The sequence below is a fragment of the Pseudopipra pipra genome, chromosome 4 (genome assembly GCF_036250125.1).
Source record: "Pseudopipra pipra isolate bDixPip1 chromosome 4, bDixPip1.hap1, whole genome shotgun sequence".
NCBI lineage: Eukaryota > Metazoa > Chordata > Aves > Passeriformes > Pipridae > Pseudopipra > Pseudopipra pipra.
The window spans coordinates 1,464,242-1,485,387 of NC_087552.1; the positions used below are offsets into that span (position 1 = coordinate 1,464,242).

General features: G+C 47.3%; 1 protein-coding gene and 1 long non-coding RNA gene across 3 annotated transcripts; one reads left to right on the top strand and one right to left on the bottom strand.

The window, feature by feature from the left end:
• The first annotated feature begins 64 nt into the window (after positions 1 to 64).
• CNOT6L (CCR4-NOT transcription complex subunit 6 like) lies at positions 65 to 20,971 on the top strand. 2 transcript variants are annotated; one of them, XM_064651365.1, is made up of 12 exons: positions 65 to 184; positions 12,564 to 12,685; positions 12,898 to 13,084; positions 13,574 to 13,659; positions 13,811 to 13,900; positions 14,657 to 14,725; positions 15,023 to 15,180; positions 15,753 to 15,907; positions 16,170 to 16,321; positions 17,026 to 17,250; positions 17,713 to 17,915; positions 18,167 to 20,971. In XM_064651365.1, the coding sequence occupies exons 2-12, from the start codon at positions 12,574 to 12,576 to the stop codon at positions 18,377 to 18,379; spliced, it is 1,650 nt and encodes a 549-aa protein (XP_064507435.1). In that variant the 5' UTR covers positions 65 to 184; positions 12,564 to 12,573; the 3' UTR covers positions 18,380 to 20,971. The 2 variants fall into 2 exon arrangements, with proteins under 2 accessions (XP_064507435.1, XP_064507436.1); XM_064651366.1 differs by lacking the exon at positions 65 to 184 and adding an exon at positions 2,489 to 2,759.
• LOC135412621 (uncharacterized) lies at positions 1,483 to 4,522 on the bottom strand. The gene is made up of 2 exons (XR_010429792.1): positions 4,418 to 4,522; positions 1,483 to 3,723 (listed from the first exon to the last, which is right to left on the bottom strand). It is a non-coding gene; the product is annotated as an uncharacterized LOC135412621 (long non-coding RNA).
• Positions 20,972 to 21,146: the final 175 nt, after the last annotated feature.

Consider the following 21,146-nt stretch of genomic DNA (forward strand, 5'->3'; position numbering starts at 1 on the left):
CTCCTCCTCCTCCTCCTCCTCCTCCTCCTCCTCCTCCTCCTCCTCCTGCTCGCCGCCGCCGCCGCCGCCGTCGCCGCCCGGGCCCCGCGGCTCCGTCCCCGCCGCCCGCGGGCCGCCGCCCGCATGTCGTGGGTGCCCGCCCCGCCGCCCCGCCGGCCCCGCCGCCCCGCCGCGCCGCATGCAGGTGAGCGGGGGAGCGGGAGCGGCCCCGCCGCCATGTCGGGCCCCGCCGGCGGCACCGCGTGAGGGGGGAGCGGGATCGGCCCCGCGGGGGGAGCGGGATCGGCCCCGCGGCGCGGCCCCGGAGGCCGCGGTTGGCGCTGCAGCCGAGCCCCGGGCGGCCGGCGGGGATGCTGCGGGGGGCGGCCGTGGGGGGAGCCGCGGCCGGGCGGCGAGTCCCGGCCCTGGGGTTGAAGCGCAGCCAGCGGACCGGTCCCGGCCGTGAGGCAGATCTCGGCCGTGGGACGGATCATGGGGCAGATCCTGGCCATGGGGTGAACCCTGGCCGAAGGGTGAATCCCGAACGTGGGGTAAATCCCGGTCATGGGGCACACCCTGGCCGTGGAGCGAATCCTGGCCATGGGATAAATCCCAGTCGTGGGACGAATCCCAGACATGGAGTGAATCCCAGTCGTGGGGTAAATTCCAGTCGCGGGGTAAATTCCAGTCGTGGGGTGAATGCCAGCCGTGGTGTGAATCCTGGCCACAGGGTGAACCCCAGCAATGGGGTGAACCTCAGCCGTGGGACAGATCCTGGCCGTGGGGCAAATCCTGGCCATGGGGTGAACCCAAAGCAATGGGGTGAAGCTCGGCTGTGGGACAAGCACTTGGCTGCAGCTTCCTCTGTGCCAGCCCGCGTCCCATAATGAGACCTTCCCCTGGTACCGTGGGTGACCCTCCAGCAGGTTGGTGAGGGTGTTTTTTGGCAAAGGATGTTTGTGAAGGTGTGTTTGTGGTGAGGGTCGCTGGTCTCACCACCTTTCCCCAGTGGTTTCCCAGTGGTCCACAGCAGTCCCGTAGGAGGAGGGTGACAGCAACATCACCTGCAATATAACCTGTGCTGCCAGCCCAGGCCACAGTGCTTGCAAATAGTAGAACACACCCGAACACCGAGTTTTTGTCCCAGTTTGGCACTTGGTTTTTAAACTGAAGTGCTGGTGGTAAACATGGCCAAGGGCTCAGTTGCTCCACCAGCTTTTGTCTGACCTTCTGGAAATCTTTAGACCAGTAGCTTTAATCGGGCCATTTTGGAAACTTTGAATAGGCTGAGTATTTGTTTTGGGGAGGTGCAGCTTCTCAGGAGCCGGCCTGCTGATAAAGATTCTAGGTGGCCTTGGTTAAGCGGGGAATTTCCTACAGTTAAATTCATACCTGTGTCCTCCTCTCTCTGTGACACTCCCCCACCACCCAAAACTAGCGTGGAGGGGAGAACACCCCACCCTGAAGTCACTCAGGGTGCGCAGACATGACTGATGATGAAAGTGATGTTCGTGTGTTTATTTTTAAAAAAAAAAAAAATAGTACATTATTTCTAACGACAGCGTGACACAACCCAGGGAATTCCTAGAAGCTGTGTCCCGCTTTGGAGGGCCAGAAAGCTCTGAGGAAGGCGGAGCACGGCCTCTACAAAGGCAGGACTGCCAGTGACTTGACTTCTGTGGAAAATGGGGAAATTTGTGCTGCCAAACGTCCCTCTCCCACGTGCTGGACGGTTGAGGTTTGCTTTGCACCGCAGCCTGACCCAACTTCCTGGACGTAGCCCTTCTCCGTGGCTTTCCTTCCCCTCCCAGAGGGTGGTGGGAGGTTACTTCCAGCTTGATTTTATAATTTCTCTCCGGAGCAGATGGGCAGCGCGCGCGCTCCTGACATCTCGCTGCTCCGTGCTCTGGAATAACGATCCGCAGTGTCGTGTGGGCTCACCCAAACAGAACTTCTCCCTGAGCACCAACTCGGGCATTAAATCTCCTCCGGGGATTTTTGAAGATGCCAAAAGTCCTGTTACAGTTCAGCTGTTGGGTTTCACGGAGCAGTGGAAATTCTGCAATGCTCTGCTGTCTGCTAAACAAATCCCGTTAAACACTTTCAGCTTTGTTCCCTTCTTACTGTTAAAAGTGAGGGCGGGCTGCTCCAAGGGCTGAAGTACGGCACAACTTAATTTATTCCCTTTTATCTTCCCTTCCTACGGGGGCTCTTCCTCGCTCAGTCTGTGTATTTAATTGAAGGATAAAGTGCAGTGTAAATGGCTCACAGGCAGTGCCGTGTTCCTGTGTGAAGTCCAGTTTTCTTCTGTGCTTGGAAGCAAGAGATTCACGTGCCAGGGGTAAGACAGGCTCCTCGTCGTCAGACTGCTGGAAAAACACAGGCCTTTGCAGATCCACGTTAGTGGCTCCCGAGTTTCCCCCCAGGTTTGCATGGCAAACTTCTGCTGGCACAGCTCTGTCTGCGCGCGCGGTGCCGGAGTGTGACCCGTGACCGACAGAGCTGTGCCAGCAGAAGTCCCAGCTGCAGGAGCAGTTTATCTGCCGAAGTGCACTTTTACTGATAGAGCTTGTTTTCGTTTTTTAAAGGCTGTTTTTCCCTGTCTGCCAGTAGAGCACCGTGTTTCCAGGGATGTAGCGTGGTCAGGTGTTTGTTTGCCTGGCTCAGAAGGGAAGGGAAGGGACGGCTGCTCCGGGTGTATTTGCTGTGTGTGGCTCTCCTCTTCCTATCCGGAATCTGTAGGAGCTCCATCAGTTTGCAGTGGGAATTCTCTTGTGGAAGTAAGTGATGTTACAGCTGCTTGTTTTCTTTTGGTCCAGAGGCGTTGGTAAAACTTCCATTTCATGTTATAACTGGGATTATTTTCTTCCCATGTGGACTGGGGTTGTTTTCCACTGACACCCTTGGTTTTGCCAAAAACCCAGGCAGGCTTTTGACCAAGCTGAGCTTTCACACCAGTCTTAGGAGAAATAAGCCAGAAGGTGATCCCAAGGTGCATGTGGACTCTGGTAGGAAAATGAAAAGGCACCAGTGGAGAAAAATTAATTAATTTCCACACTGGGTAAGTCTCTACTTAATTTAAATCTAAACCACCAAGAATTAAAACTTATATTTAGGTAGATCACAGCAGCTGTTGACTTTTTTGTTCAGACTCAATGTGCACAAGTGGGGAGGTGTATTTCTTTTTTTTTTTGTTACTAAAACCTGCAGGAGGTCATTCTAGTTTTAAGGGGTAAAATTATGTATCTGTAACATGCATAATATCTAAGCAAACCTTTTTGAACTGCCCCCCAAAAATTCTAAAAAATTATCAGAAGACACTTGCGGGTTACTTGAGTTTAAAAAGGGAGATAAATCCAAATAAATGGCTTGCTTACTGTTTATTGGAAGGAGCTTTTGGGATGCCAAAAGGGCACTCGAGGCATGGGATTTGCATACTACTGAGAAAGCAAAAGCAACAGTGGAGCTTAGTTTGGGAGTGTGAGATGGCATTCGAGAAAACTTTAGAAAATAAGTTAAAATATGTCTTAGGCATATTTAGATTCAGGAGGATTTGCTGTGGATTTACTACTTTAGAGCATTAAATGCTAAGCCTCTTGTAATATTTTTTTTTTTTTGGTCCAAGTTCTGTGGTTCCCTTGATGACAGGCTGTAATCAAGGCTTGGGTTCTGCTCACAGTGTAACTTCACCTGATTAATTCTTTGGGTTTCAGTGATTTGGGCTGTGCAGCTTCTCCATCTCACCTGTAATGACAGAAAAGAAAAAAAAAGACTGTTTTAGGATGTTTCTTTATCAAGATCTTTAGGTGGTGACAATAGTTCTGGAATTCTGCTGCTCTCCTTCTGTGTCATAAAAGGCTTATATGAGGAGAGTTGAGAACAAGAAAAAAAATCCACCCCACCCCAAAAAAAACCCTCAACCCAAGCTGAACTTACTCTGAATAACAGAGAGCAGTAGAAGAAAATCTCTCTGGGACCCTGCTTAGAAGAAAAAGCTTTGCAGTTTCTTGGGCATCACCCAAAAAGCAACTTCAGGAGTGTTCAGACACCACCAGAAAGCAGTTTGACAAGTGGTCACTGAAATGGGATTAAAGATAGGCAGAAATACACTGTATGGTGTTCTACAAGAAACACATTCTATCCCTCTCAAGGGGAGGCATTAGACCATCGCTCAGAAAAATGCTCCAAGGCCAAGAAAAATCAGCTCCAGGCAGTTTTAGCCACAGCTCAGGTGCAGTGAGTGAACAGAGGGATTTTGGAAGCTGCAGCAAGGAATGGGACAGAGCCCCACTGAGCTGTCGGGTGCCTTGCACACCAGTAGTTTAACTTCACCTTGTAACCTGCACCTGTAAACAAGGAGCAGATAAGGCTGTGTGTGTGTGTCCACCCCTGCTTTGGCATTTCCTGATGTAAGTGGTTAATGGCATTTATGATTTACCTGTGGAGCCTTTCCTCTTCCCAGGTTATGCACACACCCGTGGTCTCTGGAGGCTGTGTTGGAAATGGGAATGCGAACCAAAGCTCCCGGTTAAGGATCCTTCATCCACAGCTCCCCAGGCTGCTGCTTCCAACTGCCTGAAAGTAAAGACCCAATTAAACATCTGAAATGCTTTTTGTAAAGGCCAAAAAACATTTCTGGGCTGAGGCAGCTCCACAAAGTGCAGGAGAGGGAGCAATGTTTAGCCTCGTGTTGCTGCAGAGGGACCCCCCTCTTTGCTTTGGTGTCAAACGTATTTTTTTTTCAGTCCATCAGATTTCACAAGTACAAAGAGAACTACAAAAACCATGAGCTTTTGGTCAAGCTGTTAATAATAATCGGGATTTGTGGATGGTGCTCAAGTTCACTGTTTACCCTCTAGGGCAGCTGAATGAATTGCTCGGGTAGTTTCCCCCTCGCTTTTCAGGAATGCTTCCATCTGAGTGAACATCTTTGTGCCTTCTAATCACAAATTAGTTTTGCTTTCTTTTTTTTTTTTCCCCTTCCCAAGAAATCAATCTAAAGGCCCTCTCAAAAGGCTCTGGCTTGGCTTTAGGAACAATCTAGAGAGAGCACTGAAGACTTGCTTCTGCAAGTGTTTAGCTTTTCTTTTTTCCACGTGGAGAATATCCTTTGCTCTTCTCCCTGCTCCAGGCTGGGAGCTGGAGCAGAATTTAAACTCTCAGAAGGAAATGTGAAGGTGTCACCCAGTCATCCATGGGGATCAGCACAGACAGGAACCACTGCCAGCCCTGTGGAACTGCCAGCCTTTCTTGGCCTTTCCAAAGAGCTGGTTCGCTCTCTCCTTGTTGGAGCACGTATTGGAATGCACTGCTCAGTCCCCGCCCTCTCCAGGTGAAAGAAAACACTCCTTTCCACATTTTCTGGGCCTTGTGGAACTTGCAGCACCGTGCAGGAAAAGGCCCATCGGGGCAGTACTGAGAGGAGTTCCAGCAAACTCGCTCCTGCTTCCTCTATAGCTTAAAACTCAATTTCTCTTTCTTCTGCCCCGCTGATTTCCAGCTGGCCCTGGAAGGAGCCAGCACAGGATGAATTCCCCGCCCCGCCGAAATTTCCACTTGTGAACGCCTTTCCTCTGAATCCCTTTTTGTTTTGGAAAGTTAAGAAAGCAAAAGGAGAGCAGGGGCCAGATGACTCCTCACATACCAGAACACAGTCCCAGGTGCCAGGAAGAGCCGGGTTCCCATTGTCAGCTGGCCCTTGGCTTGCAGTTCTTCCTCCAGCCAAACTGCATTTTACCACCGGGAGCAGTTCCGTCTGCAGGCACATGTTTGTACCTGTGCAACGAGCCTCTTCCTTCCCCTCCTTGGTCTCCAGCAAAAGGCTGTGAGGGAGTGGAGTTCACCAGACAAATTAGGAATATTTTGAGTGGGTGAGAGAAGCACATCTATTAAGTATTTTGAGACCAGGGGGTTTGAGACTAGTCCTGCGCTGAACTGCGAGGTGTTTTTCTGCTTGCTTCCAGGTACTGTCTGGGCAGGTGGAATAGTTCAGTTTTAAATCACTGGCCATTTATTTCGTGGCAGGTCTGGACAAAACAACCCTGGACGTGTACGTGGGGGAGATGAGTATAACTCACAGGCATTTTCTACTTGGAAAATTATGTGGTTTAAAACCTGAAGCTGTCAACAAGGCTTGAGCATTCCTGAATCCATACCTGCCTCTTGCACGTACCACTGGGTCTGTGCTCTTGCTCTACACTCCATTTCTCTAAAGCAGGATGGCTTGGACTGTATTTCTCTTCTTTAACTTCCTTTCAGAGAACTCTGCAATTAACTTCTCACCTGCCAGTATATTGAGAAATATCAGAAAACCAACCTGCTTGAAAAACTTCAGCAAAACTTGCCAAAGTTTTTCGTGGCTTTAGGTGAAATCCCTTTGAGTGGCCGAACAGAGGAACCCCACACAGGTTCAACATCTCTTCTGGCACAGGTTGCTCAGAGAAGCTGTGTCTGCCCCATCCCTGGAAGTGTCCAAGGCCAGGATGGAAGGGGCTTGGAGCCCAAACCAGTCTGTGATTCTATCTGGAAGTTTAAGTATGGTGTAGATGCTCGTGGGAAAGATTGGGATCATCAGATACAGAAGCAGCTGAACAGTCTTTCGATATCCAAATAATATGCTTTGCTCAGGCTATCAGACAAGCTTTTTTTACTTCCTGGATTTAAAAAGCAAAGTACATTTAAATATACCCTATGCAGAACAGGGTTTATGCCTTATAAACTGCTTTGTTTTAAACAGATCCCTTCCCTCTTATCCTGAGCATACAAGCCCAGCTACTTTGAGCACTGGGGCAGCATCCTGTGGCCTGTTCAAACTGGGCTCATTTATTGTGCCAACGATTGCAAAACAGTTTCCACTATTGGTGTGTACTTTTTCCTTTGGGTTTTTTTTCCTTTGTCTTCCTTTCTTTTAAAATCTTGACTCATCCAAACCTACCTGTAGCTGAACAGGGCAGGCCCTGTAACTTTAAAGCTGTCTGCAGTGAGTTTTTATGGTGGCAGGCTGTTAATTATTGCTGGGAAGAACAGATTGTGGGTGCTAAGCCGGGCCTTATCTCTCAGTCGTGGAGGGAGAGTAGCTGAAGTGTTGCTGGGCTTTGCTTGTTTTGTGAAAGTGGTGGCAGCCTCCCACTGAAAGGGGAATAGAACATCGTGGCCGTGGAAATAATCTCATTTCTTTTCTCCTAGCACAAACTTTTCTTTGAGGGATGAAAGGTTATTGATGATTCCAGCTGTATTTTAAAGAAAGGTTCACTGAGAAGGCCGCTCCCCGTTTACTGATTCGTGATTCCGGTGGAGTTTTCCCTCAAAAAATAGGTCGATAGCTGACTCCTCTCCAGTTATTGATCCCGAGGAGTTGAATGAGACAAGGTGTTGGCTGGCAGCAACCTGAGCAGGGTCTTTGTCATTCCTAAGCAGTGACTGAGTGGCTGTCGGATCAGGCTTGTCAATAAAGCAGCTCTCTCCCTCAGGGCTCCCAGGGACTTTCACACACCTCAACACTTGGAGCTTACTCTGCTCTGGCTGCTGGGAGTTTTCTGTCTCCCCAGTCCTCTGGCTGTCAGACCAGTCCTAGGAAAACCCGCTTTAAGCTCTGCCCCGTGCCCACAGCCCAGGACAGCGTTTTTGTCTTGATCCGGCACTGGCTGCTTCCCTCCCCACACTCCCAGTGACTTCAGTTCCTAATCCTTTAAGCCACTCTGTCCTGGATCTCATTAGAAGCCCAGCACTCTCCAGGGGCTGGAGCAGCATTGCAAATGGGTCATTTCTCTGGAACACTGCGAGATACTCGCGTAAATAAATAAATATACTATTTAAACCAGCCCTTTGGGGGCTTCTGATTAGATTTATTTACAGGCTGGCTGTTGAAACTCTTCTTGCTCTATAATAGCCCCTTGTCAGCATTTCTGTTAAGCAGAGCCTTACTTTTTGGGAGTGACCTGCCCCGTGTTTGCATGTAAACCAGCCCCAAGAGCTCCTCTGAAAGCATAAAAGTATAAAAGGCACCTGCAGACAAAGGCAGGTATCACTCTGTGACTCGGTGCAGATATTCAGGAGCTGTCATGCACACAGTGAGAGGTAACTGGCTACTTCCAGCAGAGCAGAAACTGTTCTTTTGGAGTGAAAACTGAATGTTAACTAAGTACAGAAATAAAAATTCCCTACATAATGCTATTTAGTATTGCCATGCAGTAAATAGTTCAGCTGTTCTTGTAAGTGGGGGTGTGACACGGAGGAAGAGGAAGGGTGGAAACCTGGGTATTCTTATGTTACCTGTGATTTAAGAAAAGAGCCTGTGCTTCATTTAGAGGAGATGAGGAAAGGGGGGAATAACTAGTGGGTATATGTCAGTAGGACAATTAACATTTCCATCAAGTGTGTGCCAGTTGGCTCTAGAATTAATCAAATACAGCTCGTTCCCTCCCTTCCCGCTCCTCCCCTTGGCTTTTGCTGGTTTTCTCCAGGCTTTGCTTCTATGACTGCTCTGTTTCTCTGGCCTTTTATGGTCTCTGTTGGAGTGATAACAGGAAGCCCCCTGAGATCCCACCACTGCTGAATTTACTGCCAGCTGCAGGTTCATGGTTACCTCTTACCAACTTTTATTTCCCTGTGCTCTGTGCCAGAGAGGATTGAGTCTGTTCCCTTCTCCTTCCCAGCACAAACATCCTGGCCAATTACACCTGAGAGGAACAGCTCTCCATCCTATCAGCACCAGTACAGAGATCCCCAAAAGCTTCAAGTTAAGGAACTGAAAGGCTGAACCTGAGGGTTGCAAAGATGTTTAACTCTCTTCCTGTTTGTAGGATACTTACTCATGGCCAAGGAGTCTCTATTTATGTACTTTGATTATACTTTCCTCTAAGATTGTTTAAAATCTCCTTAGAAATTGTTTTGGGGTTTTTTTTTAATTTAAAACCCACGAGGAGGCATTTGTATTGGTTTCCCTGCTAATCTTTGCTCCCAAACAGGTTACTTGGAATAAGAAACTGAAAAGAGAGAGTTACCTGGGATGGTGCACTCTGGGTGCTCGTTGGGCTCTTGGTAGAGACAGTGGACACAGAGGTGGCTGGACACATTCCTGCAGGGAAGAACCATGAAGAAGGCTCAGATCCAAGGAAAAGGCCATCAAAATTCCCCACTCCTCAATATTTTCCTGCTGGTCTATGCACAGTAGATACCATATATATGGATATACAAAGTAGTTTACCGTAAGCTAACACATCTGTACATATCCCACTATTACCAGTGTTTTTTAAAATCCCCCTAACATACCCTTAAAAAAACCACCTTATTTTCCTGATTTTCCTTCCCCCCTCCCAGAGTACTTAAGCCAGTTTTTGTATTAGTGGGAATTGGCTGTGCTTCTCAGCTCCTTAGGGAGGCCAGAATGGGGAGACTTTTGTCACACACTCCTGAAAGCAGAGCAGCTTAGTGCAGACAAGAGCCTTTCTCCTCTCCCTTTGCAGCCATTCGGGCCTGCTTACAAAATACGTAAACAGATATTCACATCAGAGATCAACAGATAAAAATGTTTTCCGGCTCCCAGTGCGACTTCCAGCGTTAAACAACACGTGCCCGTGTGTACACACACGCTCCCGCCCCGTCAGCACCGGAGATTCCTGGCAGGGATCGCCCTATGGAAGGGGCTGGCCGGCACAGAGGAAGGAGGAGTGATTCAGGGCTGCCTGCTGCATAGTTTTCAAAATGCTTCAGCACTTTGACTCATCCATATACAGAGGCTGGGGGGAAAAAAAAAAAAAAAGGATCACAAAGAATGTCACTCTGCTGGAGGGAGGGTTTGGAGTTGTTCCAGACATCCATGAGCACAGGGCTGCAGGGAGATGCAGCCACAGCTCTTTTCCATTTGCTCCCTCGTTAGAGACAGGCAATTCATTTATGCATTGAGGTATGAAAGAGCTTAAACAAAACGTGTTGTAGTCACTGTAATTTAAGAAATGCATCCTCTGCCCTCCCTGGGGAAGGGACTGCTTGTCTGAAACCCAGAAGCTCCTGTTGTTTGTTGCCCAGAAAAACACACCTTCAGATTAAAAAGCCTGTGGTGCAGCCTCGCAGCTCAGCCTTTCTTCTTTGACACTCCACACCTTCAGTACTGTTCCATTCTGCCTTTTTTTTTTCCAGGCTTTAAATGATAGTCAGCGTGGGCCATACACAAAAAAAGCAGTCAGTAAAACAGCATAAAAAAACCCAGAAATCAAAAAAAAAAGGCGGGCACAGGCCTACTGCTGGCAAACCCAGGACCTGCCCCTGGCCCTTCTTATATACACCTAAGATAGGGCTGCTTAAGCTCACCTGGGACCACACTTAGTAATCCTGCTCTGCCAGCGAGCTTCAGGTTTTTGGGGATGGACTTGGACCCAAAGACTTATGTTAGGAACCCCCAGAGCTTAAATATTGTTCTTACTAAGGCACCGGTGTTGTCAACTTCAGGTTTTCTTTAATTTACACAAAATCAGGAAGAGATTTTGTGTTTGATTTACACAAAATCAGGGTCACACTATACGTTTACGTGACTAGATCTGTAGCAGAGAGCAGGTTTTAGAAGTCTGAAGTTTTCCAAGGCGAGCCTTTAGAAGAAAAGCCAGCGAAAATTTGCACTCATGCGCATCTGATTTTGGGATTAACTGATTCAGGGAACTCAGTGTAGCTCCCTGAGGACTGAGCAAAAGCAGGCTGGGATTTCTGGATATTGTTTTAGTTCCAGGACAAGCAGAGTGGGAGATGGGAACGAGGCGAAATTCGTTTTTTGCCTAAAAAAGAAATACACATAGTGGCTTTCAAGTCTTGCTCAATGTTGCTGTTATGTAGAAGGAAAAAAAAGTATATTTGATTTAGGTTTGTTTTCCCTTTTCTGTAACTGTGGCAATGACACTGCTGCCTGTTTGACTCACTGCGATTTCAAAGCCGTATTAAAGTGAGTAACAGCTGAAAAATGTGCGTGTCTTTGCCTCACAACTCAGGGCTCATTTCTTTGGAAGGCCTCTGACAGCCACAAATCACTCTGAATTGGCAGAGCACTTGTCTTAATGAGTGATACTTCAACATCATTTAATTGGGTGCCCTGCCAGGGAGGAAACTGCAGTCCCGGAGCTCTCGGATGGTGTCACCTGGGCAGTGGTCATCTCTGGGCTGCTGTGCATGAGCATGGGGTGACTCAGATGGTCTCACCACCGTGGGTTTAGGGACTTCCACCACGCAGCACTCGCCCAGATCCTGGGAGCTGGACAGCAAAGTTTGCCATGCCCTGGGTCCAGATGTGCTGAAGTACAGATTGTTTCGAGTGTGACAGATTAAACAGCAAAACAAAGACCCACCTGGATCAGTTCAAATGTTTGATGATTAAGACGTAGAGATTGTAAAAGCTCCCTTCTGCCATAAACCCTTTGCTGGCTTTCTGCTCCATTTTCCCCCTCAGAGCTTCTGCATTTCCCCTTAGAAATCTGTTCAAGTGCTCCTCACTTCTGCACATGCACTTGTTGAAGAGTGAGGATAAATCCAGCAAAACCCAGGCACCAGAGATTTAGCACTCCCAAGGCACAGTCTGTTTGTGTTGGGAAAGGCCTGTTTGTGTTGTTTGATTTTGGGGTTCTGGGACGAGGAGAGAAGGATTTCAGGTCTAATCCCTTGTCCTTAAGTAACCCGTTCATTCAGGGCCCCGCTCCGGGCAGTGTGAGCGCAGAATCCTCTTATCCCGTGGCTCTCCTCGCCGTGTGACTTCACCTGGAAATAGCAGGGGGCTATAATTAGATGTGGGGCTCGCATTTGCCCCTGGAATTTCCCTGGGCATTCGGGAAGGAAGCAGCAGACCTGTAACTGAGACCCTTCTCAGGGGACAGCCCTGCCGTCTCCCGCTGCCGTGGGATGTCTGCGTCAGCTGGAACAAACTGCAGTGCTGTACGCTCCTAAAGGGTCTGTGGGATGTCTCTTTAGTTGGACTTGCTGAAAAAAACCTCAGCTTGTTTCCTCAAATGTAGCTGTTTTAAGAGCTTCGCAGCTATTGCAGCCAGTTGTAGGAGAGGTGTGGGGGAAAAGCTGCCTCCTGTGGAGCAGCTGCTTTGGATTTGTGTAAAATCGAGGCTTGTGGATTTTGTGTGTCTGGGGAAGAAAAGACCAGGAAACAGCAAACTCACCTAAGCTTGTGTTTTATAACCAAACACACCCAGTCCTGCTCAGCACAACGGTCTGGGGAGGTATGGAAGAAAATCTCTCCTGATATTTTTGAGTGGGACATTGGAGCTCCCTTCTGACCAGAGTCAGGACAATGAGATGGGATGAATCTGGTGTGCCCTTAGGACATGAGTGCATCTGATATTCCTGTTTTGCACTGGGCTGGAGCCCCCTGTGCCCAGAACTAACAAGAACTTTACCTGAGCTCCTGGGTCATTAGGAGTGGAAAGGTCTTGGCTGATCCCAAACACGAAGAAGCACAAAAGAGAAAAGCTGGATAGTTAATGGGAAAATGGAGCTAAAGAACATGAGACACGAACTCCAGGACGTGTTATTGCCGAGTGTCCCCGGGGCAGGGCGATGAAGGAGCACAGATGGTAACGCTTGTGGTGGTCTTTCAGACTAACAGGGATGCCAAAGGAAAAATATGATCCTCCAGATCCTCGCAGAATTTACACCATCATGTCAGCAGAAGAGGTAGCCAACGGGAAGAAGTCACACTGGGCTGAGTTGGAGATCTCAGGTGAGTTGGTTGGGGTTTGAATTCCGGTTGTTGCTGCCCCAGATCACAGCAGGCGCTTCCAGGCAGGGCATCCTGTTGTGAACGTGGTTTTTCTGGGGGAGGACGAGGGGTACTGGACTTCCATGCTGGACATCTCGTCATTCTGATGTCCCCTGCAGTTTGTATCCGATGGTTCCAGAGTGAAGGGGGGGTTCCTTGCTCTTCTCTTCCAGGCAGAGTGCGGAGCTTAAGTTCGTCGCTCTGGTCGCTGACGCACCTGACGGCTCTGCACCTCAATGACAACAATCTTACTCGCATTCCACCTGATATTGCCAAGCTCCACAATCTGGTTTACCTGGATCTGTCATCCAACAAACTCAGAAGTTTACCAGCAGAACTAGGAAACATGGTGTCTCTCAGGTGAGAGGAGTTACTCTGGCTGACCTCTCAAAATTTTGTATCGTGGGATCGGGAGCGAGAGTTTCAGTTTGCTTTCTGTTCCTGTGTTCCAAACAATCCTGAAAAATTCCAGATTGGTGCAGAGCTTCAGTTCTAGTAATTACTTTTGGCTTCACTGCCCTTCTTTTCTGATCACTGATACATCACTGTAAGCTGTAAGTCTTCTGTATCACTGTAAGTCTTCTGCTCTGAAACATTCTTTGAGGCTTGGTCATTGCCTGCAGTTTAAATTCTCCTTGGTTTCATTTTGCGTTTTGGAGGTTTTGTGGCCTTTTTTTTTTTTCCCTAATGAGTGTATTTCCCCTGTGCTTTGACACAGGAAGATTGGCATATCTTTCCATAATAAATTCAGGGTGAAAAATGTCCTCTTTGAAGATGAGCAGCGTACAGTGCATCAGGAGTTTTCTTCTGCAGTGATACTCACCCAAAGTGTTTTTGCATTTGCTGCAGGGAATTGCTTTTAAATAACAATCTGTTACGGGTTTTGCCTTATGAACTTGGACGGCTCTTCCAGCTACAAACCCTGGGTTTGAAAGGTGAGCTCCTTCCAGTTCCATAATCCTACAAGTACTCAGGAATTCCTGAGGGGTCTGGGCTCAAAAGCTTTGTCTGTCACCTCAAGGCTTTTTGACAGTTTTTGTGAGATATTACACTCATCACCCCGCTGCTGTTTTCTGCTGTTGGCAGGCAATCCTTTATCCCAAGATATTCTCAGCCTCTACCAGGATCCAGACGGAACCCGAAAGCTACTGAACTACATGCTTGACAATCTAGCAGGTACAGCCCCTACAGATCTGGCGGACAAGGGGGGTTTAAAAGTAGAGTTTGCTGCTAAAACAAGATTCTGATCCACTGCAGTGTTTCCTGCCTGCTTTAGCATTAATGTCAGTTGGCTCCAGTCATGCCCACAAACACACCCTCACACACCCTGCTAGAGGCTGGCATGGATTTTCTGAGTTCTCCCGTGTTACAGCCAGCTGTTCCCACTGGTTTCTGCTTGAAACCCCTCAGTTACCAACCAAGTGCAAAGTTTTCTTTGCTGAAGCCCTTTTGGTAGCTCCCACTAAAAGTGATCATCTGAATGCACACAGAATGTCAAATTTAGACTGAGAAACACCAAGGCCATTAAGAACATCCAGTACCTGACTTAAATCCTGCTTTCTGGTTCTGTGACTGGGCCTTCTGCTTTGCCACTTGATGTCCCCCAGCTGCAGGGATGATGGATATAGGGCAAAGTTCTTGGAGAAGGGATGTCTGAAGCACACCAGGATTTACCCCTCCTTCTTAAGGAGATTATTCAAGCTGCAGGAATATTTCGGTGGTGCTTCTAAATCTGAAAAAAAAAGAGACAAAACCAGTCATGAATCTTACAACTGACAATTTTTCTCTTACTAGAGTCATTTAAACGATTTTCACCTCCCCTGGAGCATAAAAAGACTCGGGGAGTTGGGGGTACAAAGCACATTTTGACTTAAAAATTACAACTTACAAACAGAAACCCTGAATTAATCACTGGTTTAATTTTTTTTGTAGTTCATCCAGAGCAGCTGCCTCCAAGGCCATGGATTACTTTAAAAGAACGAGACCAAATTCTGCCCTCAGGTAACTCTGTGGTTCTTACCCCTGTGTTTACACAACACCACACTGAAAAACTTGCCTTGGGCTTCATTTTCCTGGATCAGAGTGAAAACAGCAATTTGTGTTCATTTATGCTGGAACAATTAACGTATGGCTGTGCTGTAAATACAGTTTTTGTCATTTGACTGGGATGCTGGTATTTCTTTTCTGTGTTAGGCTTTGTCATAACTCTTCCAGCCACTCTTGCCCAAGCGAAAGAGTTCATAATTGTAATTTTCAGAGGTTGATAACCTTTCCCTTTCTTCCTTCCTTTCCCTCCAGCTTCATTTACAGTTATGTGTTACAATGTGTTGTGTGATAAATATGCCACCCGGCAGCTTTATGGCTACTGCCCATCCTGGGCACTCAACTGGGAGTACAGGAAAAAGGGAATCATGGAAGAAATCGTCAACTGTGATGCAGATATCATTAGTCTTCAGGTAAGGGGAAAATAACTGCATTTTCCATCAGCAGCAGAAAACATGAATTAAATGTTCGTTAAATTAGAATTAAATGTTCCCTTGAGAACATCGTAGTCACCTGCTGGATACCAAATTCCAGGGCTTCCCAATACAAGCTCTGTGCTTGTGGGATCAACCTCTGAAATCCTCTGGGAGCCCAAATGTTACCACAAAGAGAAGGTCTCGTTCCAGAGGGGTGAGAGACCGTTGTGCCGAAGGGCTCCCAGGTGAAATATCAATCCCTCCTGGATATCTGTCAGCCTCTCCCAAGTGTTAACCCAGGACGGTATCCGCATTCCAGTGTCAAAAATACCAGGTGTAATCTCCTGCTATTCCAAAGACACCTGTCACTTCACCTTTGGGAGGGATCCCAGGGTGTCCAGGGATGCAGATGAATTCCCAGCAGGAAGCACTCCCAGTGTAGGGAGTGACATGACTTGTGCAAACAGCAGCTCTTCACTCCGGTGGGAGCTCCTGACCGCAAGCCAAGGTGGGCACGTGGAAGGGTTCCCCTTCACTTCTCAGCCTGAGGTGTTTGTGTTCAATTCCAGGAAGTGGAAACAGAGCAATACTTCACCCTTTTTCTGCCAGCCTTGAAGGAACGGGGATACGACGGATTCTTCTCTCCGAAGTCACGTGCCAAAATCATGTCCGAGCAGGAGAAAAAGCATGTGGATGGCTGCGCCATATTCTTCAAAACTGAAAAGTAAGGGGCAGGAGCAGCTTTTTAAAAACAGTTCAAACCTCAGAACAGTTCTCAGTGATTAGGATGAAGTCTCCTGAAGCCTGAGCTCCCTCTGGGAGTTCCTGGAAGCAAAAATACACCTTTCGGATCACGTCTAGAATAGCTGGAGTGGTTTGGGATGGAGGGAGGGCTGTGAGAACAGACAAGTGGTGGGTTTCACACGGTGGCACCACGGGGGCTGTGGGTCACCCCTGCTGACAGGTGGTTCCCTGTGTTGGCTCAGGTTCACGCTGGTGCAGAAGCACACGGTGGAGTTCAACCAGGTGGCCATGGCCAACTCGGAAGGGTCGGAAGCCATGTTGAACAGAGTGATGACCAAGGACAACATCGGAGTCGCCGTGGTGCTGGAGGTGCACAAGGAATTATTTGGAGCAAGTGAGTATGGCCCTGGTGGTGTTTCCAGGGGTTATTCAGTTCCACAGAAAGGCACGAGTTATTTCTAGTAAATCCATCTCCTAGAATACTATTCCCAAGCTTTTGTCCCTCCTTACTTTGTTAAATTCTGCTTGAACAACCCAGCTTTCCCAAGGCCACTGTATTTACACACATTTGCTCTTACCGGTGGTTGACAATAATGTTCAACTTCTATTTTCAACCCTCTTTTTTCTCCCCTTGATTGACTCCTTCCACCCTCCCCCAGTAATTAGATGTCAGTGCTAACATACTGACGTGGAAGAAGGAGATCATCAGGTATCTTTTCCTGCCTCTTGATTGACTGACTGTCACATTTTCATTAAGTTTGATCAAGATGCAGCAGACAATTCCAACACAGATAAAATTGCCACCCTGCTCTGTCTGCGTGGCTGGGGTTTGATGGCTTCAAAGGAAGAGAACAGCTAAATTCCAGGCCTGGAAGGAGCTGCCTGGGACTTTGTGCCCCACCTTGCAGCTCAGGTAAACAGTAAAAACAGCGACAGTGTTTCGCGCCCAGGTACATTCTGCAGGCATATCAGCAGGTCTGAGCAATGAAAACACATCCATCTGATGGTGTGTCTGACACTCAGCCCTCAGTAGCTACACCCCGAGGATTAACAGGTGGGAGCAACCTTTCACTGCCAGAATTGTACCTGTCTGTCCAGGCATGAAATCGCTTCACGTGGACAAGCAGCTGCTCATCGTGGCCAATGCCCACATGCACTGGGACCCCGAATACTCAGATGTGAAACTCATCCAGACCATGATGTTTGTCTCGGAACTGAAAAACATCCTGGAGAAAGCCTCGAGCAGGCCCAGCAGCCCGACAGCAGATCTGAACTCCATCCCTCTGGTGCTGTGTGCGGATCTCAACTCCCTGCCTGATTCAGGTAACACTCACCTTCACTTTTAACTTGCCTTTTTAGAGCCTTTGAATCCTCGTTTTCCTCTGAGGGCAACGGGGCGGTTTCCACTTCCCTGGGTAGGTATGGAAGAAAGCTTCCCTAGGAACAGCTGTCTTTGGAATCTGAGTGGAGAGACTGTGAGTCCTCTGGTTCAGTCACCTGCTTTCTGTAGTCGGCTCTATGCTCCAGGAAAGCTGGTGGTACCTACAAAAGGGTAGGAAAGCACAAATAGATCTTAAATAAATCATTAAATTAGTCCCTGTGCCTGGAGAAGCAATAACAAGTAGGAAACATGCGAGTTCCTGATAAAAACTTCCTAAGGAGAGGGCTTTGCTTTGCTAGTTAACATCTTTTCCAATCTCCTGACATGTCTCAGTGGTGTTTTGGTTTTTAACTCTGAGGCCAACATTCCCTGAGTCCTGTGTCCCTAAATCCCCTTGCCAACAGGTGTAGTGGAATACTTAAGCAACGGCATAGTGGCTGACAACCACAAGGACTTCAAGGAGCTGCGTTACAACGAGTGTCTCATGAACTTCAGCGGGAACGGGAAGAACGGAGCTTCCGAAGGCAGGATCACGCACGGCTTCCAGCTCAAGAGCGCCTACGAGAACAACTTGATGCCTTACACCAATTACACTTTTGATTTCAAAGTAAGCAGCAATTTGTCCTAATAATTCCCTGACCCTTGGGTGTCTTTCCCTCGGCCCCCGTAAGCGCTTCGTTGCTGCTTCCTACTCGTGCTGTTCCTGCCGCTCGCAGCTTTATGGTTTCCTGGAATTTTTGAGCTTCCAGCCTGGCTGTGGCCAGTGGTTTAATGGGAATGGATGTCTTCCCTCAATCCCAGGGCGGTGCCTCTCGCCGGTCCCCGTTCTCACACCGGTGTCTCTCCCTCTCTCCGCAGGGTGTGATTGACTACATTTTCTACTCCAACACCCACATGAACGTGCTCGGAGTCCTGGGGCCTTTGGACCCTCAGTGGCTGGTGGACAACAACATCACCGGGTGCCCACACCCCCACATCCCCTCCGACCACTTCTCCCTGCTCACCCAGCTGGAACTCCACCCTCCGCTCCTGCCTCTCGTCAACGGGGTGCACCTCCCGAGCCGGAGGTAGTGCCGCCCTGCCCCTGGAAGGGCACGGACCTGTTCCCACGGACCTGTACAGTTGTAAATCCAAGTATATAGGAGTGAAGTATGGCCAACCTTAAGCTGCTGCTTCGAGCTCCTTTTCCTTATGTGTTTGATATGAGATTTTTGCACATTTTGGTGCATATTGGTATCATTTGGCACTAGGGCTGGAACCAAAGTATTATTCCCCTTTCCAGGTTTTTAATTTAATTTTTTTGTTTTGGGTTGTTTGGGGTTTTTTTTTTATTTTATTTTAAACTGGCTTTTTGTTTTCAGTAGGAAGCTGCACTTCCAAACGGACAAATGAGATTAATAACTTGGCATTTAACATATTTCAAGGTAATGCTTTTTTCCAGAACGTGGCGAAATGAGCCAACCTTTTAAGACAAAAGAAAAGCAAAACTAGAGATGCTTGTTTTGTAGGAAGAATATTAGAAATACTGTTTGTTTGAACCCAAAACAGAGACTGAACTCTGCATCCAACATAAAATTTTGCACATTAGTGAAGCACTTAATACATGACTATAAATGATTGGCGGCGTGGCCCTGCCCCTCGTCTCACTACTATCAGAAAACCAAAGATAGCCAAATATCTGTGATCAAATTCGAGCTCTAAATCCTCCTGATGCCAATTTATTTGGGAGCTGTTGTCGGTCAGGGTTGAATTAAAAAGCTGCTGGTTCCTTCCCAACTGTTAATGCTCTTTTGGATGTGTTGGAAATCCTTTTTTCCTTCCTTTTAATGCTCTGGGTGGCCAGTTCAAAACCTTGTGCCTGAAGAGGTGTTAAAACATGATGCAATTTTCTGAAAAAAAACAAAACAAAACAAAACACAAACCTGTTTGGCTGCTTAATGTTTAAAAAAAAAAAAAAGGCACAGTGATAGGAAAAGGTCGTGTCTGTGTTTTTAAGTTTTTCTTTATTCTGCTTTTTTGCTGCTATAAGATTTTCTTGAATTTCTATTTGAAACTTTTCATGCACTTTACTGTTTCTAGTCTCCAAATGTGATATTTTTAATAAATGAAAAACATTTTCCATGATGTGAATGAAATTTTTAAGCAGATTGATAAGCCTATATTTATGTCTCATTCGTATACTTTAAAAAAAAAAAAAAAGTCCAATTTAAATTGTGAAATTAGTTTTAAATACTAAGGAGCCATCTTCTGTCTTGCAAAACTGCCAAGTCAGGCTGTTTCTCTTTAATTAAACATTTCCTTTGTTGTGGATATTATCCATAGGGGGAAAAAAAGACCCCAATTAGACTTAGAGGAGAAACTGTTCCCTGACTCTGGTTGGAGGCTGGGGAGGGGGTGGGGTGGGCCAGAATGCAAAAATGGGTTCAACAAAACGACAACTTTTCCCTTGGAAAAGAAGTGCCTAAAAAAAGGAGGCATCATTAGTGGTCTGTGATCAATTGGAAGCAATGGGAGCTGGGGAAAATTCCTGTGCGGCACCTGATTTGTGCAAAAAAAAAACAAACCAACAACCCCAAAACAGAAAAGCAAAAAAAAACCAAACCAACAACCCCAAAACAGAAAAGCAAAAAAATAAAAAAAAAAGCCCTTTACAGAGATTGATTTTCCTCTGGGTGCAGGTATCTCTGAATATACCTCAGCCTTCCCCACCTGGCTCTGGCACATGGATTTGAGAGTACTGGAAAGTAGAATAGCATGAAAAACTTAATTCTGTGGACATTACCTTTCCATAACCAGCTGCTGTATGTTTTTTTTGGGAAGGGGGGGGTGCTTGTCTCTGGAGGTGTGCACTGACCTGCTCCTCCTGTTCCTCCACGCACGGTAACTCCCAACGTGAGCAGTGTTTCCCACCATACTTCACTCCCAGTATTTTTTTGAGCTGTTTGTATAAAATGGAATTTCCAAGTCACCCATGGTTGTCTATGAACTGCAGAGGAGTTTAGTAATAAAAACACAAACCCAGCACCAATGTTTTGTAATAATCAGGGTGGGAGAGGATGGGGATGGAAAAAACCCAAACCCTGGCAAAGGTGAGCTGCTCAAGTTGGCTTTTCCTTTGGTTTCTAAAGGTGGAAGTATTCCATTGCGGGAAGGTGTTCCATTGCATTTTCTCTGCTGCCAAATGCACTTCCCAACACCCATCACACCGTGTGGTTTTTAACACAGAAGTGTTTTTTTAACAGACGTTGCACAAAAAAAAAACAAACACCTTGTTTATGTTTCAGTCAATGCACATGTTTACCTGCCTTTCTCCTGTCCAGCTCCCTTCTGTTTTCCCTTCCCAGCAGGAGCAGTGAGGGGATGGTGCTTTTTTCCCAGCTGTTCTCTCCATCAGCACTCCTCAATTCCCAGCATGTCGCAGCCCATATCTGGAAAAAAGGCTCCAAGCCTTTCCCTGCTCCTTCCTTTCAAAAACACGGTGCCTGGTGTCCACTTCCAAGCGACAGCACTGCCTAAAGCAAGCAGAGAAAACAAAATCCAACACCCTTCTACAAGCAACTTTTTAAAACTCAACCTGGTAAATCTGTTCCATATGGGGGTTTTGTGTGTGTAAATATATACATATATATATATATATATAAAAAGAGAATTTTGTACAATGCAGCTGAATATTTTTGTTTCCTTCTTTCACTCTAAGGAGCGGGAACAAGTGTGAGCAGTCAGGGATGGCCCAGTGAGGTCTCAGACCACCTTTCCTTCTCCAGGTGTGGCCTAGTGGGGTCCCAGACAAGCTTTCCTTCCCGAGTGTCCCAGCTGTTTTGTGTTTTATGGACTAGAA